Source organism: Lonchura striata, chromosome 7 (genome assembly GCF_050655825.1).
Source record: "Lonchura striata isolate lonStrDom1 chromosome 7, ASM5065582v1, whole genome shotgun sequence".
NCBI classification, from domain to species: domain Eukaryota; kingdom Metazoa; phylum Chordata; class Aves; order Passeriformes; family Estrildidae; genus Lonchura; species Lonchura striata.
In genome coordinates this window covers 22700203-22722338 of record NC_140709.1, presented here as the reverse complement: position 1 = coordinate 22722338, position 22136 = coordinate 22700203, and the positions used below count along the sequence as shown (strand labels likewise).

General features: G+C 41.5%; 1 protein-coding gene across 3 annotated transcripts in view; it reads right to left on the bottom strand.

The window, feature by feature from the left end:
* Positions 1 to 18569: 18569 nt before the first annotated feature.
* The window catches only part of AGPS (alkylglycerone phosphate synthase), a 50475-nt gene continuing 46908 nt past the window's right edge, over positions 18570 to 22136 (bottom strand). For 2 of the 3 annotated variants that reach the window (XM_021552519.3, XM_085585130.1), the window contains exon 20: positions 18570 to 21834. In XM_021552519.3, the coding sequence (XP_021408194.1) occupies positions 21713 to 21834 (122 nt within the window). In that variant the 3' untranslated portion in view covers positions 18570 to 21712. The remainder of the gene's footprint in view (positions 21835 to 22136) is intronic. The other variant, XM_085585129.1, reaches the window with a different exon arrangement.

Sequence of the window (22136 nt, the reverse complement as noted above, 5' to 3'; positions counted from 1 at the left end):
AAAAAAAAAAAAAAAAAAAAAGAAAAGAAAAAAAAAGAAAGCCCAAAGACTAAACTGAAGGTAAGAAGCTAATAGAAAGAGAATAAGGGAATATGAGCTATAACAAATAAAATGTTGGGGCATGAAAGTTTGGAAGGCTGAGAGTGATTATGAACAACCAATAATGAAAGACATAAAATTAAATAACTAGAAATTCTTTTAGCAAATCAAGTGGTTTACCAGGGATTAGTAGCAGCATTTTGTAGTAAGGAGGCAGCAGATTTGCTACACAATTTCTTTGCACTGGGGAGAATTTCAGAAACACATACTGCAGCTGCAGCCTTACCCGTGACTAGGCTAAGAAGCTGTCAAAAGAGTGGTTAATAAAACTGAAGCACTAAACCACAAGGGTGCAGGCAGAGAGACAGGGGTTTATAAAACTCTGCTCTAGCACAAAAGGCTGGGGTCTTTACCCTGTGGTTCTTAGTGCTGCCATAGTAATATGAGCACGTTTACTGGTGTGAACTGCAAAGGTTTGAGTGATGATGATTCATATTAGGGAAAGATGATTCATATTAGCACTTCTATCCAGGAAACAATAATTGCCATCCAGTATTGCTTTGGTGGTCCAGAAGCACACAAGTCTCCTTTCAAGAGTAAAGAACAGGGCCCATCAATGGCCAATCCACTGAACACTAAAAATCAGCTAAAAAAAGTCTCCAGAATGACACTGTAAGTAGTGAATCATAACACCACTCACTCCTCATCCACTTTAGACAACCTGACCTCAACACCTAGTCTGTAAAAGAAACCTGGTTACAAGATTTCTTACAATTTTGCTTTTCCTAATTCTCTGTATAGATCTGGTAACAGTAGTTTATAGGTAAATTCATTTCAATGTAAGCTTGGCCACTGCATTGACCAGACTGTTTAATGAATCTTCTGTATCTCCTAGATGGTCTAGAAATAACAGTGAACACTTATCAGCAGTATTAAAAAAGCAATATGGATTCACAGATGACTGAAATCCTGCCAGACACAGGCAGCCAGGCATGCTCTGTATCCATTGTTGCTCTGATTTCAAATTAGGTGAAATGAAGAAAAGGTGAAACAGACACAGAACATTTGGTCTTCATATCTGAAGAAAATAAGGGTTTCTGCATAATAACTTAAGGTCCTCACATTTGCAGCATTTGGATTGAGGTGGCCACAAGGTGTGATTCAATTTGATTTTTAATTCTGTTTGCTATACTGTAAACGCAGGCACTGCTACAGGTCTCTGTAAAAATCAAAGACTGGCATGGGTAGGTAGACATGCATAAAATATTCCCCTGGGATCTAGAAATGTGGGAACTGGATTCAAAAAGTACTAAACAAGAAAGCCATCAAAACGTGAGGGGGTGGGCAGAGAGAGAAAAAAATTATCCCTTAAAATTGCATAAATATTTAAGAGCAGGCAGCTTGTAACTTCTATTCAGTTTCACTGAAGCGAAAGGTCCAAAAATCTTGGTGGTGGAGAGCACAACTGGACCCACACACATTCAGCTCTGAAAAGGGGGGTTCAGCTGTGGGCCATCAGCTTCCTGCCTTGTTACCTGACCCAGTAATAAAAGCAAGCAAAACCAAGCAGAGGATTTGTTTGATTTTTTTTAAATAACTTAATTTATTCAAGTACTCCAAGATTTTGAAGATATGCCAGGCAGAAGAGGAGGCTTGAAAAGGGTCCCATGAATTGCAAATCCTATAGCTGGCTTTAAAATCATGGCTGAGGAGATGGACTCTGTAGAATTTTCCCTTTTGGATCATTTGTCTGAGAAGAGCCAAAAGAGAAATAAATACCTCTTGGCTTGGAATTAACCCAAATGTTAAAGGATTCTCCCTTATGTTGAAGATCAATGAGAATATTATCTTTAGCAGAAGGATGCTTTATGTGTAGGCCACACCAGATAGGGTATAAATTCAGCACTCAGGCTGTAAATTGCCTCAAATTGATCACTTTGGAAAATCAAACAACAGAGCCAAGTATGGGAACAAAGGTGACAGGAGTCCTCACCTCTATTGTCACTCTGTGTAGAGAGTAGAGCTCAACAGCAAATCCCACAAAGTCTGTACTATGAAATATTTCATGAACAGTATCAGAAAAGAGTTTAGCTTGCACTTGTAGTCCATTCTGGAGTTATTCAAGCTCTTTTATTTAATATAAACATTCAGAAATAAATAGAGAGAACCAACCAGAGGTAGGTACACCTTTGCAGCCTTCGAGCTCAGAATAAGTTGCCTCCACGTGGGTTTTATCTCCAGAGAAGGAGACATCTGCCAAAGGACACTGTCATATCAAAACTGGCTTGAAGATCAATGCTGGCAACCCTATTTACATTTAAAGAGTTGCATTAAGGAGTTGTCAACAACATCACTTAATTCCTGCCTGACTGCCCTTACAGCTGGTAACTGAAGTCAAGCACAGTTTAAAACTTGATGCCAGGCTGCAGCAAGCTGAAGGAAGCTGCTCATTAGTCAATCTCCACTCACTGTTGTTTAAACTGAGACACAGTAGTTGCACAATACACAAATTCAAACTAGAAAATTTCTGAGGCAGCATGTGAAATCCTAACATGCTGCTACTTCTGAAATATCTGTGCATCAAAGACTGAATTCAACTGGCCCAGCCTTTTGAGGAAACAGCTATAAATAGCACAAGAAAATTATTGAGGAAGACCAGTCCTTCTGATATGCAAGCTAGTTGGCCAAAACTACCATCATGAAGAGAGAGCCAAAAGGGGTGATGGAAAATTCATTACTTTACAATGGGTCTCTCCAAATTACAGAGCTCTGTCATTCCAATTCTCCCTTGAAGAGATGCAAAACTGCCATTTCTTGTACATCCAGCTCTACAGAACTGTTCCTAAGCCTCACATTCCCAGCAGAAATTGCTGCTACTCTAGACAGACCTGTTACTGAGAGGAAAACTACCTACCTTACAGTAAGACTTCATGAAAAATGTTAACTATGAGTCCAGCTGATTTGTTGAGCAATGCTATGTTTTCATCAGCTAATCAAATTGAGCAAAGTCTTCTGTATTAGAATAAGCCAAATCATTACAATCGTATTTCAAATACACACAATGTGTTTATACCTCTCATGAGACATGCTGCCCATTCCATTAAAACTAACAACCTTTGTAGTTATGCATGCTAAAGTATCAGTAATCAAATCTCATGCTTCATGGTGTAAGATGATCACTAGAAGTGTCAGGAAGAAATTATTTCCTAAGATATGGCACAGCAAGATGTGTTTGCCTTTGAATCATCACATGTTGTCAGTAACAGCATATTCATGTGTTAGATCATCGATCCAACCATTTGTTATAGCAAATTCTATCTTCTGATGTTCAGCAAATCAGTCACTTCAAGACCAGCAAAATATAAATCTGCTTTCACTACAAAGTAAGCAGCACTAAATGTTGAGATGGTGGGGAATACAAGGCTACCTTTTATGCACGTTTTAAAGTACTTCTAGAACTGGCTAAATCAAATCTCCAGATTTAAGAATCTTCTTGAGTTTTCAGGCATCAATATTTGGCTCTGAAATTTGCTACTTGGTGCCAATCTCTCTCAGTATACTATGAACTTTTTGTGACAATCTCTGTGACTGAATTAGTTTCCCTTTATCCCCTGTTTTCCCATGATTCATAGGGAAATGAAATGTAGTAGAACTGTCACTCCCATACCAGGCTAACACCATATAACTGCTGGAAGTAGGCAGGGGGAGGATTGCTGACCCAATGGTGTATTCCTTCACACTTCACATTAGCCTTGTTTGTCACTGATGAGCTGGTAACTACAGAAGTCAAGGGATAATCTGTAGCTGATGGGATCCTTCCCTACAGATGAAGATATCAGTAAAAAAGATGCATGATTTTCTTGCTGTAATACAGATGTTATTAATCCTATTGTACGTCTGGTATTTTAAATTCATCAATGAGTATTTCTAGAAGAGAACCAGAGATTTGCTCTTTGGTAAATCTACCCCAGAAATGTAGAAATTACCTTTACAAAACCATCAGATTTCTTAAATTTAAAATAGACTGTTAATTCCTGGAAGTAATAAAACACTGCCTTCAGAAGCAGTGTTTTATTATCATCCTGGCACTTCTTGCTCCCACTGGCTGCTGTTCAAAACCACCTTGGCACCAGAGTTCTGGCCTAGCTGTAGCTTCACATCACCTGGCATCAATAGCCTGGAAACAGTCCTTTGAGATAAATTACTATGGCACCAAATAGTGGCATAAAACTGGACAATAAAATGTTTTCCTTTCAATAAATAACTCTGATGCTGTGAGGCTTTGCTGTCCTCTCCTGCCAACTCCCCAGAAGCTGTCCATGCACAGTCTACTCACGGCAGCCACCCTTGCAGAGGCTGAAAACACAAATGCCCTCCAAAGAAAGGTGCTCGAGCATTACTGAGCAGCACGGCCCCATGTGGCTCTTCCTTTCTCACAGACTTACATGAGGTAGAAAGTACCTGTGGCTTGGTTTTCAGAAGATCCATGGAAAGGCTTCCAGTCCAGCATTTCCCTTCCAGCTCACTGCTAGTAGGCACTTCACTGCTGGAACATCACAGTCACCTCCACATCCAGCACTTGGCTCATGTAACCCCCCAGCCCCTGCACCAAGGGGAAGTCCTCTTAACCTTTGCAGTTCCCTGTCCTATTTTGGATTGTGGGCAAGAAGCTGCCTGCTCATGTGTGCTGGGCTGTCTTGTCTGCAGTTTAAAATTCTTTGGCACAACTAAGAAAACAAAAACCACAGGTTTGGTACCATTAGGAAATGAACAGACATAACCCAGGCTAAAGTCCATGAAGACAAAGAGCACAGACATATGCAAGAGGGTTTGTCTCTGCTGAAACACCACTATTCTCATTCTTGAGCAGCATTTCTCCGGGCTAGCTGGAAAGGCAGCTCTGCCTGGAGCCTGGTGTGCAGCCCCGCACACCCACCCACGCTGGCGTATGGTCCCTACAGCTGCTGCTGGCTACCAGGGCCAGTGTCTGGCCAGGATTATCTGTAACTGCAAAGCCTTTCTGTCAGCCCACCCACGCTGGCCAGAGCTGGCAATTACACTGTTTATACAAAATACCTTTTGATTAATGGTTAGAGAAATAAAAGCTGTAGCATATGTTGCTCTCCATATAAAATCATAAGTCTGTCAGGCTTATAGTGCATCTGGCCAGGAAGGGGGGGACAAAGATTTATTCTCCTGCTATATGCCGTACCCCCCTGCATTTGAGTCTGAGCTCCCTCCATCATTTCACTCATTACATTCTCGTCTAGTTCAGCAAAGAAATCTAGGCATGGCTTCTGCAGCAAACCCCACCAGCTATTGGAAAACATGAAGAAGGTGGGATGTGTCCATGCTGACAGACCAAGTGGTAAATCTTCACTAGAGAAGCACAGCTGGGACACCTGCTGGCAGTGACTGAAGAGGATTCCCAGAAAGACATTATTTCACTCTCTCTAGGAAACTGAGGAAGTGTTTTCCTTGCTTGTTTATGAAATTCCTGCTTTATATACGGGACTCTGAACACTTGGTGCATGCAACCATTGAAAGGCATTGTTGCCATCTCTGCTCATGGGGCTCTGTCATGCCACTTGTACTGGCAGCCAAAATCACACTCTGCCACTGGTGTTCACATACGCTGGCCTGGAGAAAAGAGACAGCAGCCCTCACCTCACTGTGTCCTGAGGGAAAGCTCTCTGTGGTGCCACCACTGCTGAACCCACACCTCAACGGGGAACCTGGCACTGCCCACTCATTCAAACAGTCTTGTCTAGCTTGTTTTCAAGCCCCCTTTGTAGAAGTCTTGGGTTAATAGTTCCACAAATACATCCAAATTCGTATTTTCTAATTGCATCTGAGTAGTTGTCAAGTACAAACAGCAGTGCTGGACATGTGATAGCACAACAAATCAAGACTTGTCCCAGGACCTGGCAGAGAGGGTGAAGTCACAGGTCCCACCCTATCTATGTAAACCCAGTGGGATGGTTTTGTGTGCCAAACACAGGGAGAAGCAGCACTCCCAGGGAGGCACAGCCAGTTACCACACCAACCTTAACAAACAGACCAGCTCGAGGAAGAAATAGGGTCAGCTGTATGGGGCAGTGTCAGACTGGGGGAGAGATAACCACAGGTCTTCTTTTCCCCAGGTCAGACAGCTGTGACAAAAGGGAAGGGCTTTGTGCAGGGAAGAGTGCAGGACTCACGAAAGAAAACTCTGTGCTTTGTCATTATTCACACTTTTTGCATACACCTCTTTGCTGTGAACAGACTGTAATAAAAATTTCTCTGGCATCTTCAGAAGATGAGGACACTAAAGATATTTCTCCTGAAAAGACTCTTGTATGCCCAAAAAATTCTATTTCCCACCTTCCCTGCACTCCATCCCCAAATAAATCAAGGGGATCTAATAAAAGGTATTATCTCTCTCTGCAAATTTTATCTCAGTTATAAATAAGACATCGGGCCAGATTCTCAGCTGGCATATATTTTGGGTCACTGAATCTAAGCTCAGGAGAATTGCACTGATCTGGCCTTTTGTCTATAATGCAGATTAATAGAGGGATGGGGCTCTAAAGCAGCCAGAACACAATTTCAGACACTTCCTTGCCAGTTCCTTGTGCTGGGGGCCATAGATCACAGAAAGTCACAATGAAGATCAGAACCAAGTGCAAATGTATGGACACTCCAAGCACGTTTATTTTTGAACGTGAATAGAGGAAGCCCAAGAAGGAAAAAAAGAAAGAGTACAATCTGCTGGCATGAACAATTCAAACACACAACAGAGTTAGGATTGGAATGATTCTGCCCATACCCTAATGGAACATAACATTTATCAGCAAACCCCTGGCCATGCTGCTTCAAGACCACATGGCTACATTTCTGCATGGAAGAAGTCCTGCTAAACTCCTCAGCCTGGCAGACCAGAAAAGCCAGCAAAAGCAATGAGATGTGTGAAACAAAACAGCAAATGAATGCATATTCGAGCTGTATTGTAGAGAGAATGAAGCAAAGCCCCAAAGTAAACCCTAAGGTGCTCCAGGGCACAGGACTGCTCTGCCAGGGCCCATTAATGCCATGTAATTGTAACCCAGCACCCACAGAAAGAGTTATGGTTTTCTATAAAGCAACATGAAAACCTAAGCTCAGCAAACCGCCAAAAGGTAAATCATAGTAGCTAATAGAATTCAATTATTAAAAAAAAAAAAAAAGGGATGTAATATGAAGAAAGGAAAGCATCCCAAAATTTTGGAATGGTCAATCTGGAAAATCCAATGGATAGTCCTTGATTCAGAAACACTTATTATTAGTATAGCTGCACAGCTTGGACCTGTGCTTTTGTATGGAAAGAGAAATATCCCACGTCAGGAAATCTCCTCTTGGGGAGGAGACTGTGCCTTGTTGGCAGTGAGACCACAGTGTTGGAGAGACCAGAAAAAGCCTAGAAGCAACTATGGTGAAACTGAAGGACTGCTCAGCAGAGGTGACATCCTCTGTCACTAGGGACGGGGGAACACAACATGCTAGTTCTTTTTTCCAAATGAAGCCTTTCCCCAGGGTTTTTCTATCATCATCCCTTCAATGTGGCAGCCTTGCATCTTGTGGTTGCACCTCTAATGCTTCCCTCAGCCAATGATTAAAAGATGGTCCTGAACTGTAATGTTTGTACAAAGACAAACATTTGAATGTCTTGGATTTGAATGTCTTGGAGTTTGAGATCTTTGGAGCAGATCGTTTGGCTAAGTCTGTGAAAGAGATAAAGATACCTGTCAAAAGGGGAGCCAGTGAATTTCTGTTTATAGCAAACTGCCCTGTGTGGGCTCAATTCACATCAGAGCTTGTCAGGGACAGTTCATTACTGCAACTGGGCTAGGGGCCCACCAAACATCTGAGGAGCTGCTGGCCTTTAGTAAGGCCATTAAAAACAAAAAGAAGTAATAAATACTCTTGTTATGCCTCGACAAAGCCCAAAGGTTAAATGAACTGGGAATCTTCCTGCCTGACTAGAGTTCCTCCTGATCACAACAGCCTCTCTAATGGAACTGACTGAAGCTTGCCAGCCATAGCTGGCACTTTTCTAGGGTACACTGGCATAAGCAGTGATCAGGCTGCTCAGTTTTTCCTACGAGATGTTATGATTGCTATATAGTAGGCAAGTAATGAGGAAAAAAGATAAGGACTTTGAAAGGCATCCAAACAAACAACAAAATCAAATAAAGCATCTTGCTAATTGTCTTTACAACTTTTGTGTTAATATTAAGCACCTTAAACCATTTCAGAAAACTGAAATATTTGGACTAATCTTTGCTGCATGGTGGTAATAGAAAATGCTTTTTAAGATCATAGAAGTCCATCAACTCTGAGTAAATACTCTATTATGCAGTTGCTGTTCAACATCTTTCCTCTCAGCAATCAAACCTGCACTACCTGGCTTTAAGAGGGACTAAAGTTCCTCTGAAATCATAAGATGATCTTTGAGCTGGAATTAAATAAAGATTTACTGCATTTTCAGACTGCTTTTGGCCAGCACTGGAGAAGACAGAGGAGAGAGACTTGCTCATGCAGCATGTTATTCCAGCATGGTTGGTAGGAGACTGCTGCAGCTTTACCAGTCAGGGAGTGCTGAGTTCCAGTGCTAGGGAATGGGCTTACTTGCTCTGCCAGTGAGCCTTGAGACAGCTTTTCCTGCAGCTCCAATTGATAAAGTTGGAGTTTTTCTAAAAGCAGCTCAGGAAGAAAACTATACAGTCATGTAGCACTTGCAGTAAAGGGCATGCCCGAGAAAGGGACCAGAAATACTCACTTTAGCCCAGGGTGGTGCATTAGAAAATAGATATATGCATGTGAAGGAGGGGGAAGACTGAGAGGTTCATATGCCACCCTCAACCCGTCCTGTACAGACCCATAGGAGTGGTCCAGAGCCCACGAAGCAGGACTTTACTCCAGACACTGCTCAATGCATTGGTTTGAAGTATGTTGGTGTGTATTGTGATTCTGGTGTATATCATTTGTCTCTTTGTTTTTGAGGAAAGAAAAGAGGTTAAAAAATAAAGAGCAGCATTTCACAATAGATATATGATTAAACAGAGCTCACACCTTTTATCCTTGCTGAGCTTTGGTCAGCACTCTTCTCTGAAAGTAGTCATTTTGCATAGCAGTTAATCTCGATCACACTCATGGCTGATTAGATATTTTCAAATCTGATTTTAAAAATAATGAAATCCAGCTACAGATCTCCTATGTGTAGAAATATGTTAGGCAATTTTTTACACATTGCTTTACAAGATGGTTTGCTGGTCTGATTAAAATTAAAAAAAAAAAAAAAGTGTGGGGGGGGATTTTCCACCTCAGAAATGTGTATCCATGAGGTACATTTTGATCCCAAAGTTTCCTAGTCTCAGAGCTACCAGTCAGTTTTTTAGCAGGGGATACAAATCACAGCAGAAGTACAGCTGTGTGCCAAAAGAACTTGCCATTTAAGAAACACATACACAACCCAAACTGGTTGTTTTTTGCAGCATGGACTTCGTGACTTTGTCCAGAGAAAGACAACAAAGCTGATGAAGGATTTGCAGCACAAGTCCTGTGAGGAGCTGGCATTCCTTAGCCTGGAAGTGGCTCAGGGATGACCTTGCCACTCTCTACAATTCCCTGGAAGGAGGTTGTAGCCAGGTGGGGTCAGGCTCTTCTCCCAGGCAAACAGCAACAGGACATAGGCTTCAGCTGTGGGAGGTTTAGGCTGGACATTAGGAAGAAATTCTTCACAGAAAAGGTGGTTAGATAGTGGTGGCCAAGTCACCATCACTGGTGGTGTTCAAGAAAGACTGGATGTGGCACTCAGTGCCATGGTGTAGCTGACAGTGGTGGTTGGTCATAGGCTGGACTCAGTCTCAGAGGTCTTTTCCAACCTCATTGATTCTGAAATTCTGTAATACTGTGCAGGTAAAGAGTTTGCTGATGTCCCCCAGTTTTCCTAGGCATTTATACTTCCAGGGCAAACACTTTGAATACTTGAACACTTTGGTGTTGCTGTGGTCACTATGGCACTCAGCTTACATGCTGACTTTGTGAGTGCCCCGTCTCCCTGCAGACCGTACCCTCACAGCCGATGCCATCTCACGTGCACCTCTAAAACAGAACTGCACAGTCCTAAAGAGTCTGATCTCAAGCTTAGTTGGATTCCCAAACTGCATATTCCAGTTCAAAATCTTACCCAGTGTACATTTGTACCATTTTTCTTCAGCTATCTCAAGGGATTTGCCAAACGTATACCAAAATTTCTTGGTCTTCTAAGAGAATCAAGTATACGTCACACTTAGAGATCAATATATTTAAATCAGATTTAGTAAGCTTAAATTTGACATAATTGCCTTTCCTTCTTTTTTTTAATATGGTATGATCATTGGCATCTGTCTTAGCTTTTAATCTGTTTAAAACTTTATTGGAATAGTCATATGAGGTAAGTAAATATTTTTTTCATGAGCCTATAAAACATTATTAGTTTATTTTCTCATCATGACATGTTGGATAAGTATCTCATGGTGCCTGTACATCTTCATGAGGATTTTATTATTTATTTTGATTTAGACTAAACTAAAATGAAGACCTGTGCCAAAGCCCTGAGCTTTTTTGACAGTCTTTAAAATATACAGTAATAAAATTGAATTAGCAGTCTCCCTCAGTGATTTCCAGATGGCAATACACTGGTAACAGCAGAGAAACCACAAGAGCTTTAGCCCCAGCATTGCAGTCCACAAATCCTTTTTATCTCTCCCATTCCAAAGCACAAGGGCCAAAGGACAGTGGCAATGGGGCAGGTAAGAATGGGATCCAGTCATCAAAATAATAACCTTCCCCATTCTTAAATGTCAGAGGGGAACATGAACTTTATAGGCTGGTGCTGGACTTTACAATTTTGAGAAACAATAGCTCCAGAAGAGATGATTTAGCATTTTATCTACACAGAGATTATCTTCAGTAATGCATTGTGGTGTAATTCATTCTCTAATTTACTTATACAGAGTGATATCTCTATGTAAACTATACTCAATGTGAATTAAAAACACCACAAAGTACACCATTTATCCCAGATCTGGGGGCAGAAGAACCCACATAGGTTTGTTTTCCAGCTGATGAATCCTAAGTGCTCCAGAGCAGACAGTTCTTACTCAGGACACTTTATTATATATCTCATCTTTTCTCCAGTTGAAATAACCTAAACTATGTCTCACTATGTCTCTCCAGCTTTATAAACTGGTCAAAGCAGATAAATTGCTTTATGCAATAACAATAGGAACCAATATCAAAGGAAGATGTTTTCCTGCATGGAAACATCTGCATGATCTCACCTTTGTACACCCAGCCAGCGTCCCTCTCATCCAAAGAAGATTAACATAACCTGCAGAGCAAAAATGCATTGCTCCTGCAGTCTTTGCTAGCAAAGTCCTTATGCAAATGGGGCAATATTCAGTTGCAAAAAAGTGAAAAAATTATTTTTGTGCTTGAAAGCAACTCTTGTGCCTATGAAAGAGGTGACTAACCTTGCTAGCCACCTGTGGATTTGCACCACTATAGATGCAGAGAAGCTTTTTGGACTGCTTGTGCTGTCCATTACAATGTCTTCAAAAACAATGGCAATTGTAGGTGCTCAGTAATTGCAGGACTGAGCCCCACAGTCCTACAAATAAATGGGGTGGAGACAGAGAATAAGCAAACGAAGCAAAGAGAGCTAAACACTTTTTCAGAAGTCATTTTTCTGTTCCACCCAGATGATTCCTCCTTTTGCATCCATAGCAAACACAACATCCTTTTCAGGTACGAGATGCATCCTGCCCACTTACACACCTGCTCCTCCCTGTCCTCCAGCTTTCCTCACAGAACACACTGGGAAATGCTCTTTTACAGGAATTACAGTTTCTTCAATGTGAAGATAATACATTCAGCAGAATCCAGAAAGGAAATGAGGATTCTCCCTCCTTATCCCAGCAGGTCCTGAAGCAAAAGGGAAAACTTCCCCTTCAGAGAAGTTAAGCAATACACATTGATGATATCAACAGGTAAAGCAAGCCAATAGAATCCAAATCACTCCTGCTACAACTGCTGCTGAAGTACAGAGAAACTGTGCTCTGGACTCTATCATTTAAGTAAGGAGATTTTATTAACCAATAGTTAAACAGCCCCGGTGCCAGCAGACAGCATCCTTGCCCGTGCACTTGTCCCTTTTTTCTTCTTGCCCCTGTGCCATGTGCAGAACACCTGGAGGGGCTGGGCCACCACTGATCTGCAGGACAGAGGTGGAGATTCCACAGCTGAGGCAGCTGCCTCCTCTTGAGGGCTGGGGAGGCCTGGGAGGTGTGGGACACTCGGCTCAAGGCTTGCTTCCCTGGGGTAAAATAAGGAAACCGCTGGGCTACCCTGCACTGCATTGGTGCCAGGTGGTGGCAGACCAAGCAGCTGTAATGAGCTCTCTGCGGTTTCCCTTTTCCACTATATTTCCCCTCCTTTCTCCATGGCATCCCAAAAGTGAAAGTCATCAAACGCACAAGCCACCATCACCGTTGGAAAAACACTGGTATGCAACTTCAGTAAATATAACTCAGTTGTACTAATAAAATTGAAAACAGAGAAATGAAATAAAAAGAATGTACATTATTTTAAATTGCAATTTTTATATGTTCACTTTTATGGCCTCACTCTTTAAAATAAATCCAGGACCTGATTTACTTTAATAAAAGTTTAATTTCACATCTTGGTTTCAGTTCTCTTAATTTATTCTATGGCCAGCCTTCTGACAGGAAAAGAGCTAGAGCAGCTGGGGAGTTTTACAGTCAGGTTATACTCAAATCACTGTAATACAGTGCTTAAAAGAAAATTCAGTCGTAGCTTCCACTGTGGAAGAATGTTTTTTGTCTTTAATTTTTTCATATGTATTGTTTTGAAGTAGTTGCAAATGGAGCCATTTTTCATACCTGAAACTCTTAAACAAATGCAGTCACATTTCAAAGTCAACAGTAGTGGTGGACAAGAGGCCAGACCCAGAGCACATAATACACAAGTGACCCACAGCAGCATGAGAGAAGCCTTGTACTTTCAGAAGCCTCAGCATCCAAGCAAAATTTGAATTATCCTTCTTTTAACTGAAAATTGTCAAGTGATTTCAGAGCACAAAGGCAAATATCAATTACCCACCTTGCTTCACAGCTGAGCAGTTGCTGACCTCAAGCTCATTGAACAACACACATTAACAAAGCCAGCTTGGATACTATGGGCTGGCTGCTTGTAAACAAGGGCACAACCTGACTTGCTGAATGATACCAGAAGTAGCTCATGCAACTGCACAGAAGCAAAGCTTCCTTTTTAAGCCATGGGAGACTCACAGGTCACTCTCAGATTGAAATGCTGCCTCCCCGCAGCTGGCACACACGCAAACGCCGAGAGATGCCCAGGACGCACCGCTGTGCCTTGGGGCAGAGTGGCCCGCAGGCAGCCACGCTCAGGGCTCCCTCTCTCGCAGCCCTGAACCAGGGGTCCCCGCAGGCCTCTCGAGGGGCTGCCTCATGCGGCTTCATCCCGGCCCGGGCCGGGGAGCCCTCGCTGCTCTGCCACCACCTCCGAGCCCCCGGGACCACCGGGCTGCCTCAGGCACCCTGTTCAGCCACGGGCGGCCGCACCGCCCACCTGCATCCCCGCACTAGCCTCGGCCCCAAGCCCACGTGCTACTGCCAGTACGCGGCCATGGAGGCAACACCACCCCCAGCACCCTCACAAGGGACCCTCACAAGGGACCCTCACAAGGGACCCTCACAAGGGACCCTCACAAGGGTGTGCTCTCACCTGGCGGAGCAGCGCCGGCCGGGCCCTGCCCGCTGCGCTTGGGGCCGCAGCCGCCCCTCAGGCGGCCCGCAGCGGGCAGGAATCGCCCTGGCACCAGGACAGCTGGGACCCGTTGTTTGCATTAGCGATGGGAGCATCGGTGGGAAAGGGCCAAACAGCTTCTCAAAGTGCAGCGATTCTGGACCTCCTTCTCCTTTGGTTAACCACCCCTGGCCGGAGGAAAGTGCCGTGCCTGGTGGCTGCCAGGACGGGGCAGGGGCTGCGTGTGGCAAAGCGTGCCAGGGCCGAGGCAGGCGAGATTCGCTCGGGCAGGGCTGGAAATGAAGTGAAGGACAAAGCTGCCTCTCTCAGGACTAGAGTACACACAGCCAGAGCAAGCAAAGTGTATTTGGAATAAAATGGCAGGAGTTTGCAGATGCAAAAAAAGGAAAACAGCCCTTGTGAGACAAACTGAATTTTCCGTATGTCAGACGTCCACACAGCCCAGCCTGACAGGAGATCAGCAAACCTCTGCTGTCTCGGCACAACTCCCCACCTTTCTGGGAAGTTGGCACACACAAACATCCTGTCTCTGAGGAGTTTATGTGCAAGCCACGAGCAAATCCCATCCTTCAGACTCACAGTAGAAGCACAACATCACACTTACAACTTGAGATGCCAAGATTCCAGATGGAATGCGCGGCTCTGCACGCAGGGGGGAGAGATGCAAACACAACTGCTTCCGACACTAGTCCCCGTGTTCATAAACCTCCTCGGCTCCCTCTCAGGGAATCTGCATTTACCTCCAGTGATGCCTACTTGTGCTCTGGCTGCTGGTCTTGCTCATTGCTACAGCGTCCCTGTAATTGCTAACTCGTCACCGATGTGACGTTCACAAGGTTCCCTGCCCAACTACTCACAGCTGGTTTTAAATTTGCCCTGACTGGTCTACAGCTGTAGCATATCAGCACATGGTTTTAAACAAAAGAAAGCTAAAGCAACCCTATTGCTCTTCTTTCTTCATTTGTTTTTGGAAGGGAAAATCAGCCTATGTTTTCTGCAACAGGAACAAGGATAATTTTGGTATTAGTAATGTAAATCACGCAGTGACAGAGGTGAGGATGAAGGACCCAAAGCGCTGAAGCATGGTTGAGCATGCAGCCCACAAAGGCTCAGCTGTAAACATCTACTCGAGCCCTGATATGCACAGGTGTCTTCCATGAACTACTGAAAAGAACAGGAAATAAAATTATGTTTTATTCGTGTATGCAGAGCAACACACAGGTCTACAAACGAAGAGATAGTGATTCCCTCTCATCAGCCTTAAAAAAAGTACTAAATTGTAACCAAGGCAGCAGATTTGTTAGCATCTGAAATTTATCATTTCTCTATAGCAACCAGGCCCCTTCTGCCTGGCTGTTGCTGCCAGATGTTCATTTCACTGTAATTTAGCCATACACACAAGACACTGGCTTGCACTGCCCTTGCTCTGTTTTCCTCATTAGCAATTCTCTTTGCTTCCAGGTCATGATTTCATTAGCAATAAGTCATGCAACAGCCAAGTGAAGTTGTACAAAGAAGTTTTTATTAAGCGTGCTGGTGGGCTGTGCTGTCTGCTGAAGCTTTGCAGAGGGACAGCCTCAGTGTTCCAGGGTGTGATGCTAAATCTCTGCACTGCACAGGAGTAAGGACCTTCCTGAGAGCCTTTCTCCACGGCTCCTTGGGCAGCTGTCACCTCATCTCCTCCTCCTGAAACAGTAAACCCGGCACCCTCAGCCACAAGCTGGGTAACAATAGGGACGTACTCCACAGCGACATTCTCCAACATATTTTCTCTATGGCCTTGTTTCATCCTTTTCACAGCTTTTTTGTTCTCTGCAGACTGTTTTTAATGCTGTGCTTTAAAGGAATCTCACTTCTTTAAGAGAAGGCTACCAATCACAATCCCTAACTTTGAGACACTTCTGCGTGAATAAACTGGGCTCCAATGAGCACAATTTCAAGGGAGCCAGCGGCTTTTATTCTTCATCTTCCTGCACTAGAATGTGCTAACCTGTAAAACTGAGCACAATGGAATATATGGTATAACACAGTTACAAAACTGAACAGAGAAAGACATCTTCATTTTTAAATGAAAATTTTAATTTAAAAAAAAAAAAAAGCCCAACTTGACTGAAAGAACAGTGTTGCCCTGTACTTCTAGAAGCAACGGTACTAAGAAGGTAAATTTGCCTTGTGGCTTACCCACTTACCAATGTATTGCATTCAGCTCACCCACATCTTGGTTTCTAACATTAGCCAGATTTACTTTCCTTAATAACCAGCTTTTATGGCCCCATCCCTAGATGTATTTACCCAGCTGCTATGTATTTGCTAGGTGAACATGTGTGTCACTTCATGTTTCAGAAGGGTTTTTAAGCCTCGCCTCTGGGCAGTCAGGATTTCCTGCTCTGCGGCGGCAGGAACAGAGCGAGACAGGAAACGGCGCTGCTGCCACGGGCTGTGAGGGAGGAAGGTCAGCGGCTGGGTTTGTACCTTCTCATTACTACCACAGCCTCAGGACTGAGTCTAGTCAAAAACCAAACTTACCAAATTGCCTTTTTATGCTGAGCTGAAAGCATAAAGTGTTTTCAACTTAATTTGAGTATGGAACATCAGTGATAGTCCTTGTCTTCAAAATACTTCTGGGTATTATGTTGCTGAGGCAGCAGTGACTGATGCAATGGCAGTGGTGGATGATATCCACATGCTCAGTGTCCATGTCACTCGTGGGAATAGAGCCAAGCCCTTCCAGCAGCCTGAAATGGGAGCAGTTGTATCATGAACCTGTCTGGAGACCATCCATTTTATATTTTGCTGTACAGAAGCATTGTGGGAAGTCAGCCATCCTCAGACAAGCCAGACGATATTGAACAGCAGAGTTGGGACAATCATTTTACATTCTTCATAATTTAAAAATACAGTTTTAAAGTATAATTTTTAAACAAAACCATTTTTTCATTTATTTCCTAACTTGATGTGAAGTTTTAGAGGCATCAACTTCAACTATACACGATTAGAGTCACATAATTGAATTTTGTCCATCATCTTTTGGCACACACACAAATCCACTGCTGTGGTCAACACTTCTGTTTTATCCTTTAGAAGGCTACTGTGATACTTTACAGTACTACAACAAATACATTGCTGTAAAAGCTTCTATGTAGCAATACTACATCACTACTACCATGAAGGTGGGAACAGGCAGAGTGCTACTCAGATATCAATGTTATACTGGAAATTATGAACAGCCAATTGAAATTTAGATTTATTCTGAATCAAAATGAAAGATTCATAAAGTTTCCCATAAAAAGATCAATGCTTTGTTTTTACAAAGTGCAAAAGCAAATTCATAAATGAAATGTTTCACAGCATTTCAGTAAAGGTACATATTATTGCAATTTGTATTGTTAAATAGTGCAAATAACAGTATAATTTAAAATCCTGTAGCCCCATTTTTGAAATGGACCCCTTATTTCAAACTAACAGCACCAGTATTTTTCAGAGACAGAACAGCACACATCTTTGAACAGTATTTTTGACCACCTCTGCCCTTTGAGCAAAGCAGACCTTAAAGCTGACACTGAGAAAAGCAGCTGCCTACCAATTCTGGTCTCCATAGAGAGACTGAGGAAAGACATCAATTTATGTTAAAGGTAATGTGGAATTCAAAGTCAGTGTTGGGACTATAAAACCATAAACAGTGAGCCTGTAGTATTTACACAGCTGTGAGTTCAGATCCAACTTTTTATAAAATTTATGTATTTTAAACAAAGAGGACGCTGATGGGGTCTGGCCGTCATCCTGAGACCAGTATATCATAATCTAAAATCCCCTTCAGATTGAGACTCACTGGATCCAAATAAAAATACTGCAGTATAATGCTGTTAATAGAAGGAAAACACAAATAAAATGCTTGATGACGATGTGTTTCCTGTGAGCAAACACACACACACAAAATTGGATCATATTAAGCAATTATCATAGTTCTACATGGTGAACCATGTCATTAATTCTTCTGTCCCCTGCATACTATGACTTTCGCAGGTTTTGTGCAATGTGTTAAGACTGAGTAAGGGTGCTAACACAAGACAATACAACATTTCTTCAAAGCAACATGTGATTTCAGCCGGTCTCGTTTAAAGGGCAAAAGCCTTTATATCAATGATGCAGGTAACTGAGAAATATTGCTTCTGCTCACACATGATGCATTGCTGCACACAGAACTTCAAGATTCCAGGACCTGTAACAAGGAAGTTACATGAGAGATGAGCACAGCAGCAGGAAATGATGTACCTATTGCAACAGCTTAATACAACAGGGCTTTGAAATATGGGGAAGCTAAGTAAAATGAGGTCTGCCTCTGTATTATATTGAAAGAGCTTTCAAAGAGCAGCTGAACATGGTCCCTATCCTGCTCTCACCAAAGAGGTGAAATTCTGAATCAAATAGCCTGGTGTTGTTTTGCCCTTCCTTCCATGAAATTCTCTCTTTCCTGTTGTGTTTTACCTGAGACACAAAAGCAGAGCTCCTATTAGCATACATTTGTAAATTCAGTCTGTTCTCTCCCAGCACGTGCCAAAGCTTTCCTAATAGTTTTCCTTAGGTAAGAGTTCATCACCAAATTAATATGACAAGTTAGTAGAACATATTTGTTTAGTTTCATCACAAAAAACACATACTGGTTTAGGCTGATTTTCTTTTTATTAATAATATAAGGTTCTGTAATCTCTTAACATTACAACTGAAGCTTTACAGTTAGTCTCACACTAAAATGACAAACACTGTTTGGCTTTATTTTCAGAAAATTAAATTACAACCTTGATAAACATACATTTCCAAGACTGAGAAGCAATTTGTGTTTTCTGGATTTCAGTGCTAATGTATCCCTGCCTTTGAAATTGCTTTCAGTTAATTAACATTGCTATGGAAGAACTATTTGGCCTGGCCTCTGTTCACAGCTGTAAGGCAAAGATGACATCTCTAACTTAACCATTATAATGTAAGTCAAATCAATACACATTTTTCTTTGACTGCAAGATTTAGATCCTGGCTCAGCTTTTAACAGATTTGCTTCTTTTCTCTCCAAACTTTTTTAAAGGTCTCTCTAATGTAAACATTTTACAGTCAAGCCACAGTCACTCTCTGTACCTTTCCTCCTTCAAAGGAAGCAGAAACTGTGTAACTGGAAGCCATTACAAGCTTAATTAAAACTGCTTGTAACTTATATATGGCCAAAATACTCAAGCAAATGCAAAAGTTGTGTTATGCACCAGCACTTCTAATCTGCATGGATCAAAATAGGAAGGGAAGTCTGTAGAAACAAAGTAGAGCATACAGAAGGAAGAGAGGTGGAAGACTACAGTATTAGAGAGAGTAAGATTTCATTTAAATGGTGAATGATCTCTATTGAGGTCTTCTGAACATTCTTTTGTATTTTCATTAGCAATGTGAAATTAAAGACAGTAATACATATGTTTCAACTGCAGTTTCAACTAAGCTCTGACCAGTTCATAAGATAGTATTTAGGAAGACAGCAATATTCATTACATTTGGAGTTAACTTTTTCCTCAGAGCTGTCCAGTGACAGTGATTTGGGACCCTTGTGGCCTGTTATTTCACCTTCCCATAGGACAATTGACATACAGTAAAAATCTTTACTGCACTTTAAATCACTTCAGAAGTCAGTGGCTATTTAAAGGTTAGAGAGTGTAAGGAGTTTTTACCCGTGTACTTGCAACACAAAAAAGGATGAGGAAACCATAGTCAGAAAATTAAAAAATGGGAAGGATGTTGCAGAGCTGTGTTGTACTGTAGTCAAAAGAAGAGATCAGTGTTACTAAGCTATGACTACTTGTTCTACTCTGTGCTGTCATTCTGCAAAAAAGCTTCACATGCTTACTTTCAAAATTAATTCTTCATAGGTACATAAACTTTCATTGAGGCACATGAACACACTTCATATTTACCAGCTCTTAGAAAAGTCTCCACTGGGGAGTGACACAAGTCATCAGCAAGAGACCAGCTGTGGCCCCGGAGTCACACCGTGCAGCTGAGGTGAGGAATCCCTGCAGGGCCACTTGCAGATCACTCCCCGAGACACCTTTGTGTACTTAAGGAACACTTAACCACAGTTCGAAGGCTCAGTTTCCTACAACAGACTACACCTACTGTTTTGGTTACTGCTGAAATACCAACTCTGGGGACAAGGAAAACAATCGATTTATATACTGAAATGTTATGAAATAAAGACCATTCAAAATAAATTCAGCTGCATTAAAATATCACATGAACACTCTGTCTTATGACCTGCAGATCATAAAAAAGTTTTCTTTAATTACCTTGACAGCATGTAGTTTAAAGTCATGGTTTGAATGTCCATGTTTTTCAATCATTTGAACTGTAGCATTGAAATTAATCTTAGAACAAGTTCAGAGTTGTCTGATATGCAGTATTTTTTCAAGCATTTTATATTCTTTCTGGTATATTACCAAAACTGAAAGCTACAAGAGAGTATTCTAAAATAGTTTAAAAACAAAAATGCAATTTATAGTGTTCTCCTCATTAAGGGCACTACCAATACAAAAGGTGTCCAAACTGACGCTATGGAGGTGTGAAGTAGTTGGCTAGACAGTGTCCTCAAAGGGATAGTCTGTATTTTTTCTACCTTATGCATATACATTAATTATCAAAAAGTTGGATAATCTGCTTTAAGAAAGAACCCACCTTAAAAATGGATCATGAGTATTGACAAATATTTTATTTTACCGATTAAGATTCAAGTTTCAATGTAAAAATGCTAACTCTCACATGATACTGATCAAGAAAATATTTCATTTTCATTAAGTTCAATGGACAATTAAAATTGTGGCTACTTGTGAAGTAAATAAATGATTCATAAAGGCCATAGGAAACTGTACAAAACTTAAATGGGAAATCTCACTTCCTGGATGACAGTAGGTTGTCCATTTAAGCATTTTATTAAACTGTTGTAATTGTTTCAAAAGACAGTGCTGGGCAGTTTTATCTGAATAACTGAAAAAGGTATTTTGCATCTGTGCAAAACAAACAACAGGAACAAAACCCATACACACTAGGACTGAAGTACAGATGAACACAAAATTTTGTTACAAACCTGTTTTCAACATACAATGAGAAATGTCCATTGTACAAAATTTAGTGACTGACCTACAATTAATTTAAGATTATCCCAGCAATGCAAATACAACTCAGAACAGCTAAATTGTGTAAGATTTTCCAGTAGTACAAGAGTGAGAGACTACTGAATTTTTAGTAGTTTGAATATACTGTCTCTTTTGATGAAAGCCTATATTTGTACTCTAAGTATTTCCTGGTTATAAGTCACATACTTAATGCAGTACAGGGAGGTACTCCTTGGTGTTCTCTCATCTGTCTCTTAGCAGCTTTCCTTTAGCAAGAGGCTGGGCTGTGCAGCTGCTTCTGTACACAACACTGTTGTCACTCTGTGTCCTCCTTGTGGGGGATGCTTTAAGTAAGAAACATCTGGCAGTATCCAGCACTGAAAATACTGTGAGCTGTGCTGCCTAGCCCAACTTGGAAACCCAAATTTGCATTTCCTGGTTAGTACTTTGTGCCCAGTAGATTGAAACATTGTTAAGTAAAAGTCCATAACCATTAACAGTGATGTTTACACTTTATTGGGGGAAGGGGGAAGGGAGTAGCAAAAATCAATGTAAGTTACTAGTTTTGAAAGTTTAGTCTGTTATATTTGATTACTGGGATATCAATACAATGAAAGTGGAGGAATTTCAACAGTAATTTTTTAGTACATCATTTGTGCAGGGCTTTATAAAAGATTTTTGTTTCCAAAGATGTTATTGGGGTCCACATATTCTTTAACAGATCTCAGCATTCCCAAGCCAACATCAGAGATACTCTCCTTCATCCAGCGCTTCCGCAATTTGCCTACTGGAAAAACAAAAACAAAGTGTTTCAATATATGGCAGGATTCTAGGAGCCAATCAATCTTGTGACTATGAATGAATAAACACTGTGTGATAAATGCTTTTATTCAAAAATGAGAAATGTTTTGCTTTATTTGATTTATTGAGCCCACCAGACTATCAAGCTCATTAAGCTCAGCATACTCCCAGAGGAAGACTGTGTTCCACACTGTCTACTTTCTTTGAAAATGATGAAATTTAGATGAAGCTTAGGCTGAAATCACATGTTCTATTAAGACAAGGAATCACTAGTAAGTTTTAAAAAGC